Genomic DNA, 23,215 nt, shown 5'->3' with positions numbered 1-23,215 from the left:
TCCACATAAATAGACAGTTTGGTTTCGTTTTGCTTTAGAGGTGTGTTCCTCCGATGACGTCGTACGACAGACACTCATGTCTGGAGATAGTGCATCGCCTCTGAGTCAGTGGGAAACATAACCTGTCTTTTTCACTTTTTTCACAAAATAAAACTATTTAGTCTATCGACAGAGAATTGTTAAGATCAAAGGGTTTTATTTTATACCTTTCCAAGTACATATATCCTACATAAAAGCATGGTTGCCTTGGAATCAAAACCGTGTAGTTTTATGCTGCTGTCAATAATGCCACTCGATTTTAATGTGAATCTAACCTTAAAATCGAGGCATCGTAGTGCTGTATTCTTTAAAAAGTAAGCCGTTATGACCAGTTGGTTTATATTTTAAGTACTTGCGACTTATTTCTTCCATACTAACTGTACTTCCTGTTTTTACAACACACTACACCACTGTTTCGCTCTAAAACAAATGGCCTACCATTTTGGACATGAAAGAACAGGGGATGAGTTTACTTTTATTATTTCTAACAAGTTTAATCTTTCTAAGATAGTTTAGTCTACTTTAGTTTAGTTTAGTTTAGTTTTTAAGATAGTTTATAAGTTTCTAACATAGTTTAGTCTTTACAATAACCAAATTGATTCAGTTAAGAGCGTTCGGTTTTAATACAGCCTACTAATTGCTTTTAAGAAAGCAACTTTAAAGAAAACTAAAAAATAGCTTTAAGGAATATGATTTACTGTGTAATTAGTTTTTTATTTTATTTTTAGGCTCTACAATGTTCCAGTACTATTTAAAAATAGTTCCTACGGCTTATGTTAGAAGAGACGGTACCATTATTAGTTCCAACCAGTTCTCAGTAACGAAACATCAAAAGGTAGTTTCTATTGTGAGTGGGGAATCGGGGATGCCAGGTATATTTTTCCAGTACGAACTTTCTCCTTTAATGGTAAAATATTCTGAGAAGGAAAGATCTTTCGGTCATTTCATCACGAATCTCTGTGCAATCATAGGTGGAGTGTACACAGTGGCAGGTTTACTGGATAGATTTTTATATCATTCTATAAAAATTATACAGAAAAAAATTGAATTAGGCAAATTTCATTAAATTTTATAAACGGAAGTTGTGTTTTTTTAAGCATAAACTTCGAATAATCCGCTCAATGGCATCTATACTTCTTTCGCTTCCAAGGTAAGCTAAGACGCCTGATAGGTGGGTTTGTCGTATCGTCGCAGCTTGTCACTGGTTAGAAATTAATTAAAATTGGTTAACCAATGACAAGCTGCGACGACACGACAAACCCACCGATCAGGCGTCTGAGCTTGAGCTTACCTTGGAAGCGAGCGCAGTATAGTTTCATCACAGCACATAATAAATAACCATACAGAAGCGAAACTCCTGCCGAAAACGGTAACATAATTTTCATGCTCATGTGTCAACGTAACTGGTGCAACCTCACTTTTGCGACTGACGTGACAGTTGTTTATAGGTAAATTTTATATTTATATATGTTTTATTTTATATTTTATTTATATTTTATAGTTAAATTTTATATTTCATATTTAATTAATAACAATAACTTATCAAAAATATTACCGAATTTGGAATGGTTTATTCCTTAGAACATCAAGTTCTATTCTGTAACTGGTGCACAAGGTCAAATATTTCGGTCCCAACAAAATCAATGGAAAATACAGTCAGATTCGCTTCTGTGTGGTTATATATTCTGTGATCACAGTATTAAAAACAAACAGTAGTGACATGATACTATAAATAACAAGATAGGATCTTCCCGTACCGCAAATACGTCCGAGTTCGCGCATCGCATGACATAACTGGAGACCGGAATTTGAATTCTTGTTGTTAGCTTATAGTCCAGGCTGTATATCGTCGTCCCCGTTAGGTAACATATTCCGATTCGTGCACAAACTCACTTAAAAAGAGTTCCTTATAACAAATACAGAGAGTGACGGGAGGTGCCGCAGTCGGAAAATTTTTTAAACAAATTAAAAAAATGAATTTTTTCACTTCGTAAATTTTTTTAGATTCTTTGGGTCATCATTATGAGCCAAAAAGGCCTCTTGTAATTTTTCTCTAAAATTGACTTGTTGAGTTATAATACTCGATTTAAAATTTGAAAAACGCGAAAATGGCCATTTCAAGGCTTAATAACTCGGTTAAAAATTATTATTATGAAAGTCGAAAAGTGACTAAATCAAAGTTGAAACCCCTCCCTTCATTACGGCAAATCCACAAAATATAGGGCTAGGTATACTAACTTTCTCTGCTCATAAACCACCTTACAAAGGTAATTGTATTTTACGGCTTTTTTTAGAAGCAAATACTTGTATTAGTGAGCCTTTGTTGCTCCATTGAATTTCTTAGAAATTTTTTTACTATTTTTAATTTGCTAAAACTTCTTTCTCCCGAAGCAACTGATACTGGGATAGTTAGAAATATTTGTAGGTAGTCCTGTTGTGATATCTCATCAAGTTTATTTTTCAAAATTATGTCAAGAGTTGTTGAAGCATTTGCATCCTTCAAGCTAGGATCTACTGCCAAAGCATGGTTCTTGAAACTTTTAATTTCAAATACAAAGTCTTTTTTGTTCATGTCTTTCTTGTACGTATGCGCCAATAGGCCTGCCTACGTATGGGCAGGGGCAATGTTAGCCGTAATCGGCAATCGCGATTACGTTCTGAATGTGTTAAAATGCAAAGGTTCACTGTCAGTACAACTGTTTAAAAAATTTATGGTACTTACTAATTTAGCATAATGTTGTTTGTCTTACTACTCAAGTTTTTTGAAACCGTTTAAATCTGTTTTTTTGCCGTTTGCAAAAAAATTTGCCGCCCCCTCGAATTCTAACTAATTTTGTAATATGAAGCTCAAAGTTTGCTAAAATTTTTGTTACTAACTTTTATTGCTATCTATTACTATAGCGGATCTACTGAGCTTTATCACACTAATCAATCGCCCCGTATATTTTATCTTATTACTTCTGCTACCCAATCACGAATTTTTGTCTCCATACTGTTTTAGAATGTTGTTAAACTCATTAAAAGAACTAAATAATTGTCCACACTCCATACTTAATTAAAAAAAAACACACTAAACAAGTAAAAATAAGGAAGCTCTTTATTTATAAATCAATATTAAAGTGTAAACATAACGCGATTAGACAAATTCTGACCACACTCTGACACTCGCGATACTTACAGATACTTAATACCACAGCATACACGCGGCTCAAATTAGCGTGTACCAAAAAACCCAGTAGTACACGCTAAATAAATTACGTCACTGACTTGATGACGTTTAAGCGTGTACCTAACTTTTTTATTTGAGTACACGTTAGCGTGTACCTAGACACAGCGGTTATATACTGGAGTTTGATGTTCTGTGTTTATATCGTTTAAAAAAAAGAAGCGGGAATGAGGTTATGTATAAATAATTTGAAAGTCAAACTAAAAGTCAAGTGTTTTTATTTCAACCCTGAAATCTTTAAAAACTAATTTAATATCCTCAATAATAACAATAAGAACAGTTTTAAAAATGGACTTACTAGGATCAATAATGAATTCAATGGATAAACCACCAAGTTTAACCGAAAAAGAAAAACAGTTAAAAAAAAGTAAGTACAATCAACCTAATTCAAACTGGAATTTATCATTATTTTTCCTTATAGAGAGGAAAGAAGAAATTGAAAGACGCCAAAATGAAGAAAAAGATAAGCTAAAACGGTTTAAAGATCGAGTGGAAGCAAAACTTTTATCACATTTTAAGGATACATCCAACCTTACTTTAAAATTTGAACCCATGGACCAAATATGTAGAAGCATAGTGTAAGTTTTATTTGAAATATTTATTTATTAAAGACATCATTTACAAAGCTACACCTTAACACTCCATCGGATGGGTTAAGCCTATCAGTGCATAAGGTTTTTGATGTGATATTAACTTTCTTGTATTGCATTGGCTGTAACTTTAAATATTGTGTACAGTCGGAAAAATGAAAGAATATTATTACACATATTATTCAGATTATTAATAATCTCTCTCTCGTTTGTTATTTATGGAAAAAAAACAGCAAATACAAAATATGTGATTGATGTGATCGTTCATGGGTATTCTTTCACTTTTTCGACTGTAGACAACTTTATTCTGTCTCTGTCAGTGTTCGACATAAGTTAGGGTCACTGCCAATTTATTCTCAAACTCATTTTGTTAGTGCTATGTACAATTTTATGTTGATTAAAACCTTACATCACAGGTTTTACTTTATCATTTCAATTTAATCAACATAAAAATGGAGAAGTATTTTAAGACCCAAGAGGTTCGATGGGGATCCATCTCTGCAATCAACAGCCAAGGAATGGGACTATTGGAAAAGAACTTTTATGAACATTTTGCCTGGCCAGGTTGTTACCCCCGTTGTTTCTGCTGATGGTTCTGCTGGACACTCCTAGATATTAACAATATTAAGCTACAACTGTTAATAAATCATATTTCGCCACGAGTATATACCTTGATAAGCGTAATATATAGGTTACATCATTTTTCAAGAAATGGCAAACTCGCAGAAAATGAACTTTACATTGCTGCTATAGAAGCTACTTTTGCATTCCATATTGGGACGGTGCAAGTTAGGAAAAGCGACACCTGGTTTCATAGCTCAGCAACATTTTTCGCACTTTTAATTATATTGGCCAATCATATTGGTCCTGGTTAGTGGACAATTGCCATAACCCATGGGGTTATGGCCCACAAAAATTATAAGAAGAGAAAGTAATATTAAGGTTATGTTTAGTGAGTTGAGAATATTTCCAAGCGAATATTCGCGAACATTGGAAAGTTTCCGATAATATTCGCATATAAAAAATGGGAATATTCTCCTGACCACGAATATTCCCGGAAACTTTCAATGGAAAATTCTCGAAAATATTTCCGAGAACTTTCAAGAATGTTTCCGAGAAGTTTCCATAATATTTCCGAAAATTTTTGAAAATATATCCAAGAGCCTTTTGGACATAAAAGTAATTGACGTAATTTGAATTTACATGGAAGTGACGCTATTTAATTCACACGGCCGGCGAACCTATACCACTTCCAAGTACAAAAGGAACATTGTTTTGAACATTACCTTCATTATTTTTATACTAAAAATGCCTTAAGCTATACTAAAATCACAATAAAGATGTACTACATATTAATAAACAAACCAAGACACGTTGAATGTTACGAGAAACACTCCCGAATCGAGAATTACAATGTATAAACTTTGCAAATCATGATTTGGGATTTACAATGTATTAACATTGTAAATCATTATTTGGGAGTGCTCCTCGAACATTCAATGTGTCTTGGTTTGTTTATGTCTAGTTCATCTTTGTTATGATTGTAGTATAGGTATAATGCATGGGAATATTTCAAAAAGAAATAATAAATAAAAAGAAAAAAATCAAAACTACAATAAAGTTATATTTAATATTAAAACTTCCTGTAAAAACTAGGTGGGGTTCAATACTTAATTGTATAAATAACCTTATTGCGTCTAAAAGTGCTTTAACGATGCTTATTGCTTATGGTGATAGAGGGAGAAAATTTAAAATGTTCACGGAATGTTAAACCGAACTGTCTGGATGATGAAATATTTTGGATAATGTTGCAAAAAGTAGCAGTTGTTCTAACATAAATTTGTGTGGATTAGGTACTTGATTGGAAGGCAATATGTTTAAAATATCCCAGGTTGTCGAGGCATTTAAGGATGCAAAAAATATTTTTACCGAGAATATTCCATTACTTCCAATCAGTAAGTCTGAGGAAAAGGAATGCTTATCTAAATTAGAAAAAAGAAAAAAATTGCAGTGAAACCTGTGCACTATGCTGCAAACTTTCTTGATTCTTCTTTAACAGGACAAAGCCTCACTGGTGAAGAGCATATATTAGCTATGCAGTGTATAGACAAGATATTAATCAATCGTTCCAACTTTATTGACAAAAAAAAACATTTTTACAGAACTAACGAAAGTTCTGTGCAAAAGCAGACCTTTGGTCAATGGATTTTATTTGGCTACAGCACAGTCAGTAGATTGTATAAGTTGGTGACAAGGAATGTGCACCAAAACTTCTTTAAAAGATTTGGCAATTACAATACTGGGGTTACCAGATTACTACGCTGAAACAGAGCGTAGTTATAGCACATACTCTTTCATACATAATAAAAGAAGAAATATACTGACTATTGATAGGTATACTTAGGTAAAAGATCATAAACATGGAAAAATGGTATGTGATGAGAGTCTTTATATAACTCATCTGTTGGAACCAGAAACACTCTAAATCCATATCAGAAAATGAAAGATTAAGCGAGACGGAGAGAGACTCTTCATTATATTCTCTTCATAATACAGAGTCCAGCTTGTGTGAAGAAAATGTATCTGATTCACAAGAATATACTCTTACTTATTTATATATTTTAAAATTATAATTTCTAAGGAATTTGTAGTTTCTTTTGTTATTATTAGTTAAGAAAAAAGTTTCTGCTTTAATACTCTATAGGAATAGGTACAGATTACCTGAAGTAAGTTCCTATATAATCAATTTTGGTTTGTTTACTGTATGTTTTAATATATTTTTTAATAAAATAACTTTTTCAGTTTTAATTTTAATGACTAATAACAAATATTTAGAGTATTTTTTTAAATTAAGTTAAATAAATTTTAAGTATTTTTGGATATTTAATTTTTGAACAGATTTTTTCTGTAATCGTAATACCACAACAATAAGTAAAGCTAACTACTGATTTGTATAATTTATTATAATAATTTTAATAAAAATGCAATATTTCCATAGGTTTCCGAAAGTTTCCAATATTTCCGGAAACTTTCCGGCGTTCGAATCTTCCCGGAAATTTTACTAGTTACGTTATTAAAACGTAAACAGTTGTATGTAGTAAATAAAATGAATGACTAAAATGCACTACTACAAGCAAAAAACAATTACAGTCGGAAAAATGAAAGAATACCCATGCGTCATCGATGATATGCATACGAATCAAATCAAAAATTTCTAGTCAAAACAACTTCTTAACTAAGTTATATGTACTGTAAAAAAACGGATGTGACTACTACCCCACCGTACGATTTTTCGCTATGTAAATGTGTCAAAAAATTTTTGTGACCTATATATTTATTGGTAATAAATGTGACTTTTACTACCGTAATTAATTATTTGATATAGATTAAGAACACAAAAATAATGAGTAAGCAAATATTTATAGTATTATGAATTTCTCCATGTTAAAGTTGCCGGACGTAAATAATAACAGGAATTTAAAAAATGTCATTTATGTCAGCTGCATTAAGTGACTTAAATGAAAGTAAACTTAATGAATTCAGATCATTTGGTATCCAGATCATTTTCCAGACATTATCTGCAAATAAATGTACACATTCGTAAAAATATACTAATCTGTAATTTTATACACTATGATTGAAGAGTCAGAGTCATGACTGCATATGAAGTCATTTACTCCATAAGAATATGTGTATATGTTACCGTTTAAACCCGATTTCAGTTAAAACCCGAATTTACTAGGAAAAACTAGCTTTAACTATGCACTTTAGACAATTCTAGTTTTAACTAGTCAAAACTAGATTTGATTGCTACATTCAGTTAAAACTATACTAAATTTACAATCAAGATGCAGTAGAAGAAATAAACAAACCAAGACACGTTAAATGCTACTAGGAGCACTCCCAAATCATAATTTACAATGTATATTTATAGTAAATCCCAAATCATAATTTCCAAAGTTTATACATTGTAAATTATGATTTGGGACTACTCCTAGTAGCATTTAACCTGTCTTGGTTTGTCTATTTCTACTGCATCTTGATTGTAAATTTAGTAAACAAACGGATTTCATTTAGAGTAGTTTATACTAGTTCCAAATAGTTTTTTCTGGAATTACTACTGAATACCAGTTAAAATTGTTGCGAGAAGAGACAAGTAGTACGGCTTATTCAGGGTAGTGTTAATGACGAAGGCGGCCGGTTGGTAGCAAACTAGTGTGTGCAACTGTTGATTGTTTTGCATCGTTTTTATTATTTATATTACACCACTGTGTATGTGTATCATTCACCATGAGTGATAATATCAAAGTTCAGATTGAGAGCAGAGATATAAGAAAGTGAAAAAAAAAACGGGTTTTGGAAATGATTTTACAAATGGAAGAGACAGAGAAGAAATAAATTCACTGCAATATTGTAACCAAAAGCATATACAATAAATTAATGGTCGAAGTACAAGATGTGGAACTGTCTGCCAAGAAAAAACCATTACAAAATCGAAGACTAAAACAATTTAGAATTGTTGAAGTTGGCGAAATAAAGAATCTAGCTTCTAAAATTGATCCCATCAAATATTATGTACCTGCCGAAGACATTTTTTACATAATTGAAGCAGCCCACGGTGCTAGCCAGGAAATAAGCAAATATAACAATTGATATGATCAATAGTTTTATACCAATGTGTGAAACCTGCCAACAGAAGAAGAGTAAAAATATAAAAGCGAAGAGGGGTCTTGTGTCGAAACCTATATTGCATTCAGAAATGAATAGTCGCTGTCAGGTAAATTTGATCGATATGCAATCACAAGAGGTTCTGCTCTAGATCGATAGAGAACTACTCTAAATGAAATCCGTTCAGGATTTCTAGTTTTAACTGAATTTAGCAGTCAAATCTTGTTTTGACTAGTTAAAACTAGAATTGTTTAAAGCGTGTGGTTAAAACTAGTTTTTCCTAGTAAATTCGGGTTTTAACGGTAACATATACAATGACAGCGTGCCCGTGAATGTGTTAACCATATTGACAGATGATTACTTACAAATTTTATTGACTTATTTTAATTAAATAAATACCTACCAAACCAAAAATACAATGTAATATCAAAATGGCTTTTAAAAGAACTGAGTTTATTCAAATAAATACGACTGATTATTAAAATTTATAAACTCTACCGACTCTAACCCAGTTTCACTGTCAAAGTGACAGAAATTGAATCTGTCAGATTATAGTTGACCAGCACGATTACTCGAATAGTAGTTTATACAATCATTATCTCTACTGATGTTTAATGTTTTTTCTACTAAATTAATATAACTTAGTTGAACAATTGTATCGCCGTCTCACTCTGTCAATTATAAATATGTAACTGAATATGTCTTGGATAACGTTTTTGCTTAGTAGACAACACTTAATAATGTATCTCTCTCGTTTGTTATTTATAGAAAAAGGCAGCAAATCCAAAATATGTGCTTGATATGATCGTTCATGGGTATTCTTTCATTTTTCCGACTGTAATTAAATTTACTTTTATATAATAATTGCATATCATATCAATATTGTGGAGCAACATATAATCTTTGTTCTTCATTGACAGTAGATATGAAATATATGTCAATTTGACAATTTCAACTGACAATGAATTATTTAAGAATGTTGCAAGATTTCTCCGCTATTCGTGCACAATCGTTTCTCGTATCCCCTCCAAGTACTTACACACAGCGAATAGCAATGCACGATATATGTTTTAAAACATCTGATTTTTCCGCAAAATTAATATCGAAGATGTTTAAGCCCTAATTCGGGTCTACGTGTACCAAGTGTGAAACGATCATCACAGGAGGGATTGCACCTATGGCAAGAGATTAACTACAAAAGAGCTAAAAGAATGCAATCTTATCATATTCTTTTATCTCATTCAAAAATTGCACTACTTACTAATTTTTTTTTACTTTCTAGTCATGAATTAGCTGAGGCATGTGGTCTGCTGTCTTTTGCCTTTGGAATTGATGGTGTTGATAGGTATATAAGAGTATACAAGAAAGAATATCCTCCCTGTGAAGATGAATTAGCTGCAAGGAGAAGAGGTGAACCTTGGAATGAAGAAGTTAAAAGAAGACTAATTGAAAAAGTTAGTTAAATCAATTTTTAATTTTTCATCTTTGAATATATTGACCACTTTAGTCAAAGCATGTTATAGATTTACAATAATTGTTTATAACATTATTCATTTTAGTCATTAGTCACAAATCTTTTACTTTATATACTCCATCTAATTTACTTACCGTTGCACGTCATCCGCGTAATAGCCCGAGACGTCACATGATACCAACACGAAATATTTAGGCGGTAGGTGTGTTCTTTTTTAGAATCACTTTGCCGAGTACACTGGCGTTACAGCCACTAGGCATATTTTATTATATACGCGTAGAAATACACAATAATATGTTTCATTTAATTTGTATAAATGGATTATAAAGCGTTTTTATGAAGCACATTTGTTCGGGATACACTGTAACTATAATCGAACGAAGGTGATATTTTGGCATAAATTGGTAACATTTATTTGACAGTTGCGGTGATGACACTTCATATTTGTTTATATTCTTTACTATAAGTATTTGTTTCATTATATTTACTGTTTTTATTATGTACTTTAAAGTAAGAATATAAATTAATTCTTGTTTTCTATTTCTAAAGTTTTTATTTATTTACATTGAATGTTAATTTGTTTTGCTGTATAATCCACTTCCGCAAAAACTGTGTGATGTATTTGATTTAAAATGTATTCAAGAATTTTTGTAATTGAGCAACAATGTCAACTTAGATCTCTAACGTAAATAATGACGTGTAACGGTAAGTAAATTAGACGGACTGTACCTATATGGATTGGTTACACCAAATTATATTTTTTCATGTTTCTATGTCAGAATATATATCAATAATCCTACCACAAATATGTCTCACCTATTAGTAAAATACTTACTTACTTAAGCCGTCCTCTTGTACCTTATGGTGTCGAGGTAAGTGGAGAAATCAGACGTCTCCATGCCTTTCGGTCAGTAGCTAGTCTTTCTGCTTCTCTCCACCCAATATTTCTTTTTACGCAAGCCTTTCCAATATCTGCGTTCCACGTTCTTGCTGGCCTGCCTCTTCTTCGTTTGTTGTCGGATGCCGCTTTCCGTACCCTCTTTACAGTTCTACCTTCACTCATTCTCGCCATATGTCCAAACCACGATAACTGTTTCGTTTCAAGTCTGTCTAAGGTCCTTCCAATACCGCACCTTTCACGTATGTCTTCATTTCTTATACGATCACGTCTGGTCACCCCGGATACCGCACGTAAAATAATAAACTCAATATCCCAAAATTATCTGAGAAACAATCTAATCTTCATTCTGTAGTTGTTCCATTATACACTGACGGGTAAAAAATTTAGATCACAAGATGAATTATACACGTTTGATGCCTCGAATTTCCAAAACCTGTTGTCCGATTTGAGTGATTTTTTTAGTATGTTATAGCTTTATTATTTAAGAATCTCAATGTGGTAATATGGTTGTTAGACAGGTAAATGTCATTTTATACCGGATGTAACAATCATGCTGTGTTTTTTCCTTAAAGTTCGGAACACTCTGTGGAATATTATAGCATAGATAAAATATTAAAATTAAAACTAAATTGTAGCCTTAGGCTTTCTTAACATTTTCTTTTTTGATTCATTGGCTTATGTTGGATAATAAAAAAGTTAGGTACTTGAACAACTAGCCACGTCCTTCATCAATACAGGGTGTTTCTAAATAAGTGCGACAATTTTTAAGGGGTGATTCTGGATAAAAAAATAATGACCGCTTGCTTTATAAACATATGTCCACAAATGCTTCATTTCCGAGATACGGGATGTTGAATTTTTTCTTACAAACTGACAGTTTATTTGTTGCTCTAAATCCGGTTGAGATATGCAAATGAAATTTGGTAGGTTTTAAGAGGTAGTTATTGGGCATTTTTTGACATACAATTAAGAATTTTATATTCACCATTGGCGTGCATACGGGATGTATCTAAAATATTTATACCCGTATGCACGCCAATGGTGAATATAAAATTCTTATTTGTATGTCAAAAAATGCGCAATAACTACCTCTTAAAACCTACCAAATTTCAGTTGCATATCTTAACCTGTTTTACAGAAACAAATAAACAGTCAGTTTGTAAGAAAAAATTCAACATCCCGTATCTCGGAAATGAAGCTTTTGTGGACATATTATCTTTATAAAGCAAACAGTCATTATTTTTTCATCCAGAATCACCCCTTAAAGTTTGTCGCACTTATTTAGAAACACCCTGTATTGATGAAGAACGTGGCTATTTGTTCAAGTACCCAACTTTTTTATTATCCACCATAAGCAAATGAATCAAAAAAGAAAATATTAAGAAAGCCTAAGGCTACAATTGAGTTGTAATTTCAATATTTTATCTATGCTATAATATTTCACAGAGTGTTCCGAACTTTAAGGAAAAAACACAGTATGATTGTTACACCCGGTATAAAATGACATTTACCTGTCTAACAACAATATTAACACATTGAGATTCTTAAATAATAAAGCTATAACATACTAAAAAAAATCACTCAAATCGGACAACAGATTTACGAAATTCGAGGCATCAAACGTGTAGAGGCATCTAGTGACCTAAATTTTTTGCCCGCCAGTGTATGTTTGTACAAACGTCATGATCCATTTGCAAAAAAGTTAAATCAAAACATTCAGTGAAACGTACGTCGATATGTAATATCATTGATATGTACTGTCAATGTAATGACAATTTGTAGGTTAGAAAATATTAGACCCGTGTTGAGCTGCCCCCCCCCCCCACTTGCAAAAATTAAAAAACAAATAGCCCTGATTTATGAGCTTTCATATTCCGCAAACTAAAAATTTTGAGCTCGTTCCAGTGAGCAGGAATTTAATACTTTAGTGGGGGGGGCTGAGTCAGCCCCCCCCCACTACTTAAAAATAGGAATATTGAATCGGTTTTTGCGGCAGAATTACGAGCTATTTATGAGCTCTTGAAATTATATAGTTTCGATTATTGAGCTCATCCCCTTCACCCCCAAACAACCCTTTAATTGATTTAACTTAAGAGAAAAATGCTGAGAAAACTTAAAATATATCGTATTGCGGATAGAATTCCTATAGCTTATATACTCTAAGAATAAACTATTAAATCACGTGCATTTCGATTATTGAGCTACAACCCCTTCGCAAGAAAACCACCCTATCTTCCCGGCTTAAGAGAAAGTTGTACTTAAAATGCAATAAATTAATTATTTCGCTACTACATATCATTTAATAATTTATAAGCTTCCAAATTACGTGCATTTAGATCAGTAAATTGCAATTTATTTTGTATAGTGCAGTCACTGAAGGTAAAAATCAACGATTACCTTCAATTTCGGTGAACCTTCATCGATTTTCACGAAAATTGGCCAGTGGTTAGAGGATACGTCAAGAAACAAAGGTGACATGGTACCACCTTGCACCTTTACCCTGAGGGTGGATACCGCCCCTTCCCGGGGGTGAAAATTATTTTATAAAAAATAACTGCACAAATCAATAAAAGAACAAATTAAGAGCAAAATTTATTATATAAAGTTATTAAAATAGGTCAATACTTTTTAAGTTATTAAAGATCAAAGATTTTAATTATTCGTGAAAAAAATGCATGTTGTGAAGCGGTTTTTCGTAAATCACTGAAAAACTGTAAGTTTTTACAAAAAAGTTAATAGTAGTTTAATTGGTATAGCTTATATTCTAAGAATAAACTCTTAAATCACGCGGCTTTCGATTATAGAGCTACAACCCCTTCGCAAGAAAACCATCCCATATTCCCCGGCTTAAGAGAGAGTTGTACTTAAAATAATTTAAATTAATTATTTGGCGACTACATATCGTTTAATAACTTATGAGCTCGCAAAATATACGCATCTCAATTATTGAATTGCCATTTTCTTTCTATAGTGCAGTCACTGAAGGTAAAAATCAACTATGACCTTCGATTTAGGTAAATATGTCACACCTTCTTGGGGGTGAAAATTACTTTATTAAAAATAGCCCCACAAATCGAGAGAGGGACAAATTGTAAGCAAAATTTGTTATATAATGTTATTAAAATAAATCAATACTTTTTGAAAAAAACTCACACAGAAGTAAATAACTTCGAGATGTATTCTGGTATATAATCGTTTATTTAAAAACTATCTAAAATGTCATGGATTGCAAAACGTTTTCGTTCTAATACAGAACATCTTTAGTGCATTCTGCCGAGTAGTTTGAAACTAGCACACTAAATATATTGGTAACCCCATAATATATGGTTTACATAATATAATTTGGTAAAATTTTATGACTACAAGTCGATGTTGATAGATATAATGGAACACATGCTAAAAGGGCACTATGTTTCCCTGCTCGAAGATGCTAGGTACTTGCCAATTCAATGGGTACAGACCAACACAAAAATTAAAATATTTGATCTTTAATAACTCAAAAAGTATTGATTTATTTTAATAACATTATATAACAAATTTTGCTTAGAATTTGTCCCTCTCTTGATTTGTGGGGTTATTTTTAATAAAGTAATTTTCACCCCCGAGAAGGGGTGACATATACTCCCGGCTAAGTTGTTATTGTTAATTTTCTTTCTTGACGTATCCTCTATCCGCTCACCAATTTTCGTGAAAATGAATGGAGATTTACCGAAATCGAAGGTAATAGTTGATTTTTACCTTCAGTGACTGCACTATAGAAAGAAAATGGCAATTTAATAATTGAGATGCGTATATTTTGCGAGCTCATAAATTATTAAACGATATCTAGTCGCCAAATAATTAATTTAAATTATTTTAAGTGCAACTCTCTCTTAAGCCGGGAATATGGGATGATTTTCTTGCGAAGGGGTTGTTGCTCAATTGAAAGGCGCGTGATTTAAGAGTTTATTCTTAGAATATAAGCTATACGAATTAAACTACTATTAACTTTTTTTGTAAAAACTTACAGTTTTTCAGTGATTTACGAAAAACCGCTTCAAAACATGCATTTTTTTCACGAATAATTAAAATTTTTGATCTTTAATAACTTAAAAAGTATTGACTTATTTTAATAACTTTATATAATAAATTTTGCCTATAATTTGTTCTTTTATAGATTTGTGCAGTTATTTTTTAATTTTCACCCCCGAGAAGAGGCGGTATCCACCCTCAGGGTAAAGGCGCAAGGTGGTACCATGTCACCTTTGTTTCTTGAGGTATCCTCTAACCACTGACCAATTTTCGTGAAAATCGATGAAGGTTCACCGAAATTGAAGGTAATCGTTGATTTTTACCTTCAGTGACTGCACTATACAAAATAAATTGCTATTTACTGATCTAAATGCGCGTAATTTGGGGGCTTATAAATTATTAAATGATATGTAGTCACCAAATAATTAATTTAGTGCATTTTAAGTACAACTTTCTCTTAAGCCGGGAAGATAGGGTGGTTTTCTTGCGAAGAGGTTGTAGCTCAATAATCGAAATGCACGTGATTTAATAGTTTATTCTTAGAGTATATAAGCTATAGGAATTATATCCGCAATACGATATATTTTAAGTTTTCTCAGCATTTTTCTCTTAAGTTAAATCAATTAAAGGGTTGTTTGGGGGTGAAGGGGATGAGCTCAAAAATCGGAACTATATAATTTCAAGAGCTCATAAATAGCTCGTAATTCTGGCGCAAAAACCGATTCAATATTCCTATTTTTAAGTAGTGGGGTGGGGGGCTGACTCAGTCAGCCCTTTAAAGTATTAAATTCCTGCTCAGTCGAACGAGCTCAAAATTTTTAGTTTGCGGAATATGAAAGCTCATAAATAGCTCATAAATCAGGGCTATTTGTTTTTTAATTTTTGCAAGTGGGGGGGGGGCAGCTCAACACGGGTAAATATTAGTGGTCTCATTAGCGTAAAAAATAAATACTTACCGGAAGTAATTCAAATAAAGAGAGCAACAGTTAGCCGTTCTAACAATAGGGAACTTGCATAAAATTTTAAATTCGAAAAAACTGCAATAAATCACAACAGAACATAATTTAAAACATAAAGATATCAAAGAAAAAGAAATTTTTTTTTGTCCTTCGTTTGGCCCCTAAAGACGATTAAAAATTCAAATTATAACAGCCAGCCCAAAACGCGCCCTCATTGGTCGTGAGGTCTTATCATTGTAGTATTGGATGTCCTCGCCATTAATTCGTTAGGTTTGGCATTCGTTTTGACACTGACATTCAGTTTTATAAATATTTTGGTAGTTGCTACTTCCTACTAATATTTGAGTGTTTTTGTTAAGACAATTTCGAACTAATATTAAGTGTCTTTGTTAAGCAGACAACAGATATTATACTTACGATAAAATGATCTTGACATACATGGAGACCTTGTGTATTAACTGAAATATCTTGAACGTGTTTTCGGCATGCAAGTAATCACTTTAAACGCTTTTCTTATTGGCTGGTAATCCAATAAATATTTTATTGGGGTTTTTAATAGTTGTACTTTTAGAAAATAGCACTAAACAACACTTATAGTGTTTTCTTTTATTTTCCATAGTAAACCTTCTTTCCTTTTCTTCAAAAACTGTATCAAACTACAATCTCAACAAACTGGTGGGTATAGATGACATAAGATATATGTACGGGTATACGATAAATGTCATTAAAATAATAATTTAAATATAACCATAAACATAAATAAAGTATAATTATGTGACGTCATGGATCGTTTTTCTAAGTTATTATGAGTGTTTAAAGCGTGGCATTTTGGAAATCTCATTTTTAAACAAAACTGAACATAAAAAATGTGCAAGTTCCCTATTATGTTTGAAAATAAAAATTACAATGACATATACAAAGACTAAAAGTTTAAATAATATGAAAAACCCAATAAACAATCAAATACAAATAAACCAATAACTACAACAAATGCACTAATGCCACTGTCACTGAAAGTGATAAACGTCAAAATTCATAGTAAACAAGGTATCAACGACATGCCATATTGTTTATCCGTGTTTAACTTATTATTGACAAGCAGCTTAATTTTGCGATACTAGTTTCTTTGAGTAAAAAAGCGACCTAGTATAAAAAGTGTTTAGTGAATAATTTCATGCATGTGCAAAGATACAATGGAAGAACTATATCAATGCATGTTCCATCAATCAATTTTATTATAAAGAGTAAACTGTTTTTTTATAGCGACGACTAGATAATTTAGATGACCAAGAACAAGAATGCTCTTCCAAAAAATCTAAAAAGTTCATACCAAACTCAAATTATAAAGATAAGTATGTACACCTTATTGGTGAGGATGCAGCTTTAAAGGCTGCTATGAAGACGCAAACTAATAAATCCTATGGATATGGTAAGTGTATTATAAGCAGCAAAATAAAACACCATCAGTTTTAATCTAGGTTAAGAACATTAGAACATTATTGGTACAAAAATTTATTGGTTATAATGTGACTGTTTAGTTTGGCTTGCCATTTCAACATGAATAAGCTGAAGCCTAAAAAATGCTTCCATAAGTGGTCTATATCATATTGCGGAATACTCTAGATTCTTCTAATGGCATGCCACAGATCTTCTAAGTTTGCTGGAGCACGTGGCGATTGATTTTGGTTTCGACCTACCACATACCATACATGTTCGATGGGTGACAAATCAGCTGATTCAGGCGGCCACTCCAAAATATGTATACCAGATCTTCTTGTATGAACTCCATGGTTTCACAGGCAATATGAGGTCTTACGTTATCCTGTTGAAAGATCTCATTTGGAATATTTGTAGGTAAAGACGTAAAACCGGTTGCAGTACTTCACCAATATATCGTCCAGCTGTCAGAGTGCCGGTAATAAGAACTAGAGGTGATCTGCTTCCCAAACATAGCACCCCTTACCATAATGCTTGGTTGTCTTGCTGTATGGCGTTCGGCAGCCAAGTCTATATTTCGTCTCTCACCTCGAAAACGTTTTACCCTTATGCGCCCATCAGAGTCACCGAAACAAAACCTAGATTCATCACTGAAGCAGACAAAATACCATTGACCATTCCATTTTTGCCGAGCTCTGTACCAATCTAAGCGTCAAGCCTTAATTATGCTGTGGTGTCAAAGGTAACACTAACTGTGCCAATCTAAGCGTCAAGCCTTAATTATGCTGTGGTGTCAAAGGTAACACCAAAAGCGGACGGTAAGCTCTCAGTCCCATTCCAAGTAATCTTTGATTAACTGTTTTTCTTGGGACTACCTCACAACACCAAAATTAAGACAGATATTTGAGGCCTATAGAATCAAAACCTGCTAGATCCATTTTTTGAAAGTTTTCAGGAAACTAAAAAAACATTAAAAATGTAAATTTCCCAAAAAGTATCCGGCACTTCTTAATTAAAGTGGCATCAATAAATGTCATAAAATGGCACACTAATTTGCTATAGTCATTTTTCTGCATACCCCTTACATCTTCAGAAATTTGTACTTTTAGTTTGGATTTAGCAGATTTTGATTTTAAGTCCACATAATATTGCTCATTTTCAACTGCTTTTATACGCAATTAATACAATATGGGCCGATTGTTCGAACGCTAATCAAAAATGGGATCAACTGATCATTACCAAATATTTAACTATCACCAACTGTCAATGTCATCTTTGTTTGGGTTTATGAGATTTATTAATCAATTATGTTAATAATTATTACAGTTGAGTCCGGGAATCTTTACCCGTGCGTCATCATTTAAAGCATACGAAATAAGTCGATGATAAGTCGGAAATTGAAATTTACTTGCGGTCACTTACTGTCACTTGCTGTTGCGTTTAGTAAATTTCAATTTCCGACTTATCATCGACTTATTTCGTATGCTTTAAATGATGACGCACGGGTAAAGATTCCCGGACTCAACAGTATGTTGATGATACAATGATAATTAACATAATTGATTACAATCAACTGATTGACGTATGAATGAGGGGTGTTGTTATTTGATGGTTGTTAAGGGTACTTAATTATAATCAACTTCTTGATTACCGTTCGAACAACCAGCCCTAAAAGTAGGTATTGAATCATTTTGATTGGAAAACATACAAAATATACAAGAAAAAAAAACTATTTTATTGTTCGTAAAACTCTGGACATATAGACCAAGAGGCAGCGCTGAAAAATCTCTTTAAATTTACCTAAGCTAGATTTTTCACAGTTGATTACTGTGAGTGTGTAGAGTAACATACTGCGGTCGGTCAAGCGACACGTAGAACAGGGGTTACTGAGAGGGTATCAAAGTTGCTTTCCTACGAAGGTCATTAAATCCATTTACTAAGGCTGAAAATCAATACACGCATTCTAAATTAAATATAAATAAAAGTTATTATAGTCGGTCAGTTGAATGACGGGACAGAGCCGGTCGGTCGGCCCCAATAGTCTATTGAGGAAATGAAGCATTTTGGCTCGCAATTTTGTCGTCCAGCATGGATTTACTTGAAATTTTCACAGAAGGTAGGAAATAGTCCAAGGATCATTTTCTATATCATGCCGCTATCATACGCTAAAACCTTGGGGTGGTTGCCACCCCATCTCGGGGGTTGGAATTTTTTATTACATTTTAACCATGTAATTCGATGGAAAAAGTGATTCTAAGAAAAAAATGTTTTTTACATTTTCTTCGTAAAACTAATATTTTTCGAGTTATTCGCGCTTGAAAATAACAGTTTTTCGATGAAAAAATCGACTTCTTTAGAGGGTTTTTTTGAGAATACCTCGAAAAATATTCTATATATTTTTGGCGATAAAAAGTTTCTTCAAAAATGATTTTGTTTTAGTTTTAAAGGGTTTTAAAGAGCTATAAGACTCTGTAAATTAAATTCCGTAAGATCCCTTAGTTTTTAATTGGGGTGGGTTTAAAGGGCTCGAATAAGTGGGTGTTTGCTGGTAAATACAGGTTTTAAACAGCTATATCTGGCTAACTATTCACTGTAATGAAAATCTATGCGCAGGGTAATGTTAGTCATTAAAAAAGCTACAATTTAGTAGTTTATAATTTTTTTCGTATCTTCAGTATTTTCGGAGATATTTTGAAGTAAAAGGTGAAAAATACGAAATTGCAAAAAATAAATTTTTCTTTTAAACTCCAATTTTTCCAAAATTAGGCATTTTAAATAGGTCAAACTCCTTAAGTGTATCGATAATATAAATATAAAAGGAACTACAGAAAGGAGAAGATTAATTTTGAATTAAGAAGGTAGTTAACCTAATTTTCATGCTAGAAACTTTTTATTATTTTTTTTTGAAAGGTCTAATTGTATACTTGAAAAAACATTATTTAAGTTTTCCTTGAAAAATGCAAATTTTTCCCATTATTTGGCTTTGAATATTTCAAATTATGCATTTGACGAAAAAAGCTAACTTTTAACATGCCGTATCTCGGTTTGTATTGGTCTTAAAGATATTATGTGAAAAGAATTTGGTTTGTGTTACTAAAAGATACAATTTTGATATCTACAGTTTTTTTGATTAAATGCATATTTTTCGAGGTATTCTCAAAAAATCCTCTAAAAAAGTCGATTTTTTCGTCGAAAAACTGTTATTTTCAAGCGCGAATAACTCGAAAAATATTAGTTTTACGAAGAAAATGTATACAAAATTTTTTCTTAGAATCACTTTTTCCATCCAATTACATGGTTAAAATGTAATAACAAATTCCCACCCCCGAGATGGTGTGGCAACCACCCCAAGGTTTTAGCGTATAATATAGAAAACGATCCTTGGACTATTCCCTACCTTCTGTGAAAATTTCAAGTAAATCCACGCTGGCCAAAAAAATTGCTCAATCGACTATTGGGGCCGAGCGACCGGCTCTGTCCCGTCATACAGCTGATCGACTATAATAACTTTCATTTATATTTAATTTAGAATGTGTGTACTGATTTTCAGCCTTAGTAAATGGATTTAATTACCTTCGTAGGAAAGCAACTTTGATACCCTCCCAGTAACCCCTGTTCTACGTTTCGCTTGACCGACCGCAGTATGTTTCTCTACACACTCACAGTAATTAACTGTGAAAAATCTAGCTTTAGTAAATTCAAAGAGATTTTTCAGCGCTGCCTCTACATCTAATAGCAGGGTTTGATTTTACATTAACATTTCAGCGGTTTTTTGAACAGGATTTAGAAGGTTTTGAGCAAAAGTCTTATGCCTATAGATTAATAGATACTTGAACTTTGAAATTGTGTAAAAAAGGGAAAAAGCCAAATTTAGGATTTACCAGGTTTTGATTCTGATGGGCTCATTTAGATATTAATGGTCATTCGAAATAAATTAAATGGCCACTTTTTACAAAACGAAACGATGTGTAGAGGTGGGAACTGATATATTTTTGTAGAGGCTTTGTAATTAATGAGACATCAAAAATGTCCCAATTTTAAGATGGTGCGTTAATTTCTTGGAGAAGTGTATTAATGACGTGATTAAAATGCTTATTTTGTCTTTTCAGTACCTAGTGAAAATAAAAAGGATGTTAGATCAATTGAGCAGACGATGGCTGACATAATGGCTAAAAAGAAACAAAAACTCCATACCGATCCAAGTGAAAGTTCCTCTAGTGCGCTTTCAGAGACTTGAACCTCGCAATAATTCGAATGTAATTTAATGTTAATTATCTTATTTGTAAATTAATTGTTGAGTATTATCTTAGATGTAATTTTAGTTCAAAGAAATATTTTAAAATACTTGTGTTTTTATTTTCTATAACCACCCTTATCAGTGGCGTTACAGCTCTTTATGAGCCAAAGCCTTCTTCAGAACAATACTCCATTCGCCCCTGTCTCTGGTTACAACTCAAAGTTGTAACGTCTGCGCCACAAACCTTGTTCTTTTATGCCTCCATATATTCGTCTTAGGGTTTTTCGCTCAAAACGTTTGAGCAGTTTTTGGTCATTCTGTGTAAGTGACCAAGTTTCTGAACCATATGTTAGCACTGGTCTTATTAATGTTTTGTAGACAATCAATTTAATTTTTCTAGGTATTTTTGAGGCCATCTGTCTTCTTAAGTCATAGTAACACTTATTGGCGAGTACTATTCTTCTTTTAATTTCTTCACTGACATTGTTATCTTTAGTTAGCAGCGAGCCTAAGTATATGAAGGTGTTGACACCTTCCAGTTCTAGGTCGTCAATTATTATTATTCTTATAGGTGTCGAGTTGCTTGACCTAGTGCAATAGATATATTTGGTCTTTTGAACATTTATATTTAGTCCCATTCTCTGTGCAGATGCTCTTAACGACCGAAATGCTTTAGTCAGAGATTCTGTGGACCTACCTATGATGTCTATGTCATCTGAGTATCAGACAATTTGTACTGATTTGGTAAAGATAGTACCATTCGTATTAATCTGGGACTCTCTAATTATTCTTTCTAATGCCAGGTTAAATAAGAGAAACGATAGTCCATCATCCTGTCTTAGTCCATTTTTGCAATGGAAGGGTCTTGAGAAATCGTTTTGGATTTTTACCATGCTCTCTGATTCTGTGAGTGTAAGTTCAGTTAATTGGACAAGATGAAGCGGTATTTGAAATTCTACCATAGCAAGTAGAAGTTTACCTCTATTAACTGAGACGTATGTGGCTTTGAAGTCCACGAATATGTGGTGGGTGTCGACGCCGAACTCTAGGGTTTTTAAAGGATCTGCCTCACTGTAAATATCAGGTCCGTTGTTGATTTATCAGAACGAAAACCGCACTGATATCCTCCCACTATTTGTTCGGCATAGGGGAGGAGTCTTTTGTACAATCGGTACGTTGGACAACACATAGAGTTATGCCTCTATAATTATCACACACCATCATGTCTCCGCCTACACGATAGACAGATGATATCAGGCGGATTAGTAAAAACTGGCAACAATCGGCACAAATCCGTGAAGTGTGGAAACAATTGGGGTGACCTATGTCTAGCAGTGGACGTAAATTGGTTGGATGATAATGATGATTATGTCTCCCACTTTCTCATAAAATAGATCTTTCTCCTCGTCTTCTTTATCTTCAGTTGGAGCATGGACATTGATAATGCTGTAGTTAAAAATAATCTGCACCTTATTCGCAATCTACATTATTCTTGGACTTATTGGGTCGAAAGCTATGACCGTTGATTTTACACGTTTGTTTAGTATGAACCCTACGCTAAAAGTGTGATTGCTTTCATGTCCGCTGTAGTTTAAAGCGTATGAACGTTTCAAGTAAATAATCCAATATCATTAGCCTTATTTCGTTTGCCAAGTCGTCGACAAAAAGACCGT

General features: G+C 32.8%; 2 protein-coding genes across 3 annotated transcripts in view; both read left to right on the top strand.

The window, feature by feature from the left end:
• LOC114336400 (endoplasmic reticulum-Golgi intermediate compartment protein 3) overlaps window positions 1-1,120 on the top strand; it is a 43,423-nt gene extending 42,303 nt beyond the window's left edge. For both annotated transcript variants that reach the window (XM_028286757.2, XM_028286756.2), the window contains exon 5: window positions 768-1,120. In XM_028286757.2, the coding sequence (XP_028142558.1) occupies window positions 768-1,105 (338 nt within the window). In that variant the 3' untranslated portion in view covers window positions 1,106-1,120. The remainder of the gene's footprint in view (window positions 1-767) is intronic.
• Window positions 1,121-3,435: 2,315 nt separating this feature from the next.
• Window positions 3,436-21,649, top strand: LOC114336401 (sperm-associated antigen 7 homolog). The gene is made up of 5 exons (XM_028286759.2): window positions 3,436-3,632; window positions 3,687-3,843; window positions 9,806-9,977; window positions 17,132-17,297; window positions 21,415-21,649. The coding sequence occupies exons 1-5, from the start codon at window positions 3,554-3,556 to the stop codon at window positions 21,540-21,542; spliced, it is 702 nt and encodes a 233-aa protein (XP_028142560.1). The 5' UTR covers window positions 3,436-3,553; the 3' UTR covers window positions 21,543-21,649.
• Window positions 21,650-23,215: the final 1,566 nt, after the last annotated feature.

Source organism: Diabrotica virgifera, chromosome 8 (assembly GCF_917563875.1).
Source record: "Diabrotica virgifera virgifera chromosome 8, PGI_DIABVI_V3a".
Classification (NCBI taxonomy): domain Eukaryota; kingdom Metazoa; phylum Arthropoda; class Insecta; order Coleoptera; family Chrysomelidae; genus Diabrotica; species Diabrotica virgifera.
Note: the sequence above shows the minus strand (reverse complement) of the source record. Positions and strands in the feature narration are given on the sequence as shown.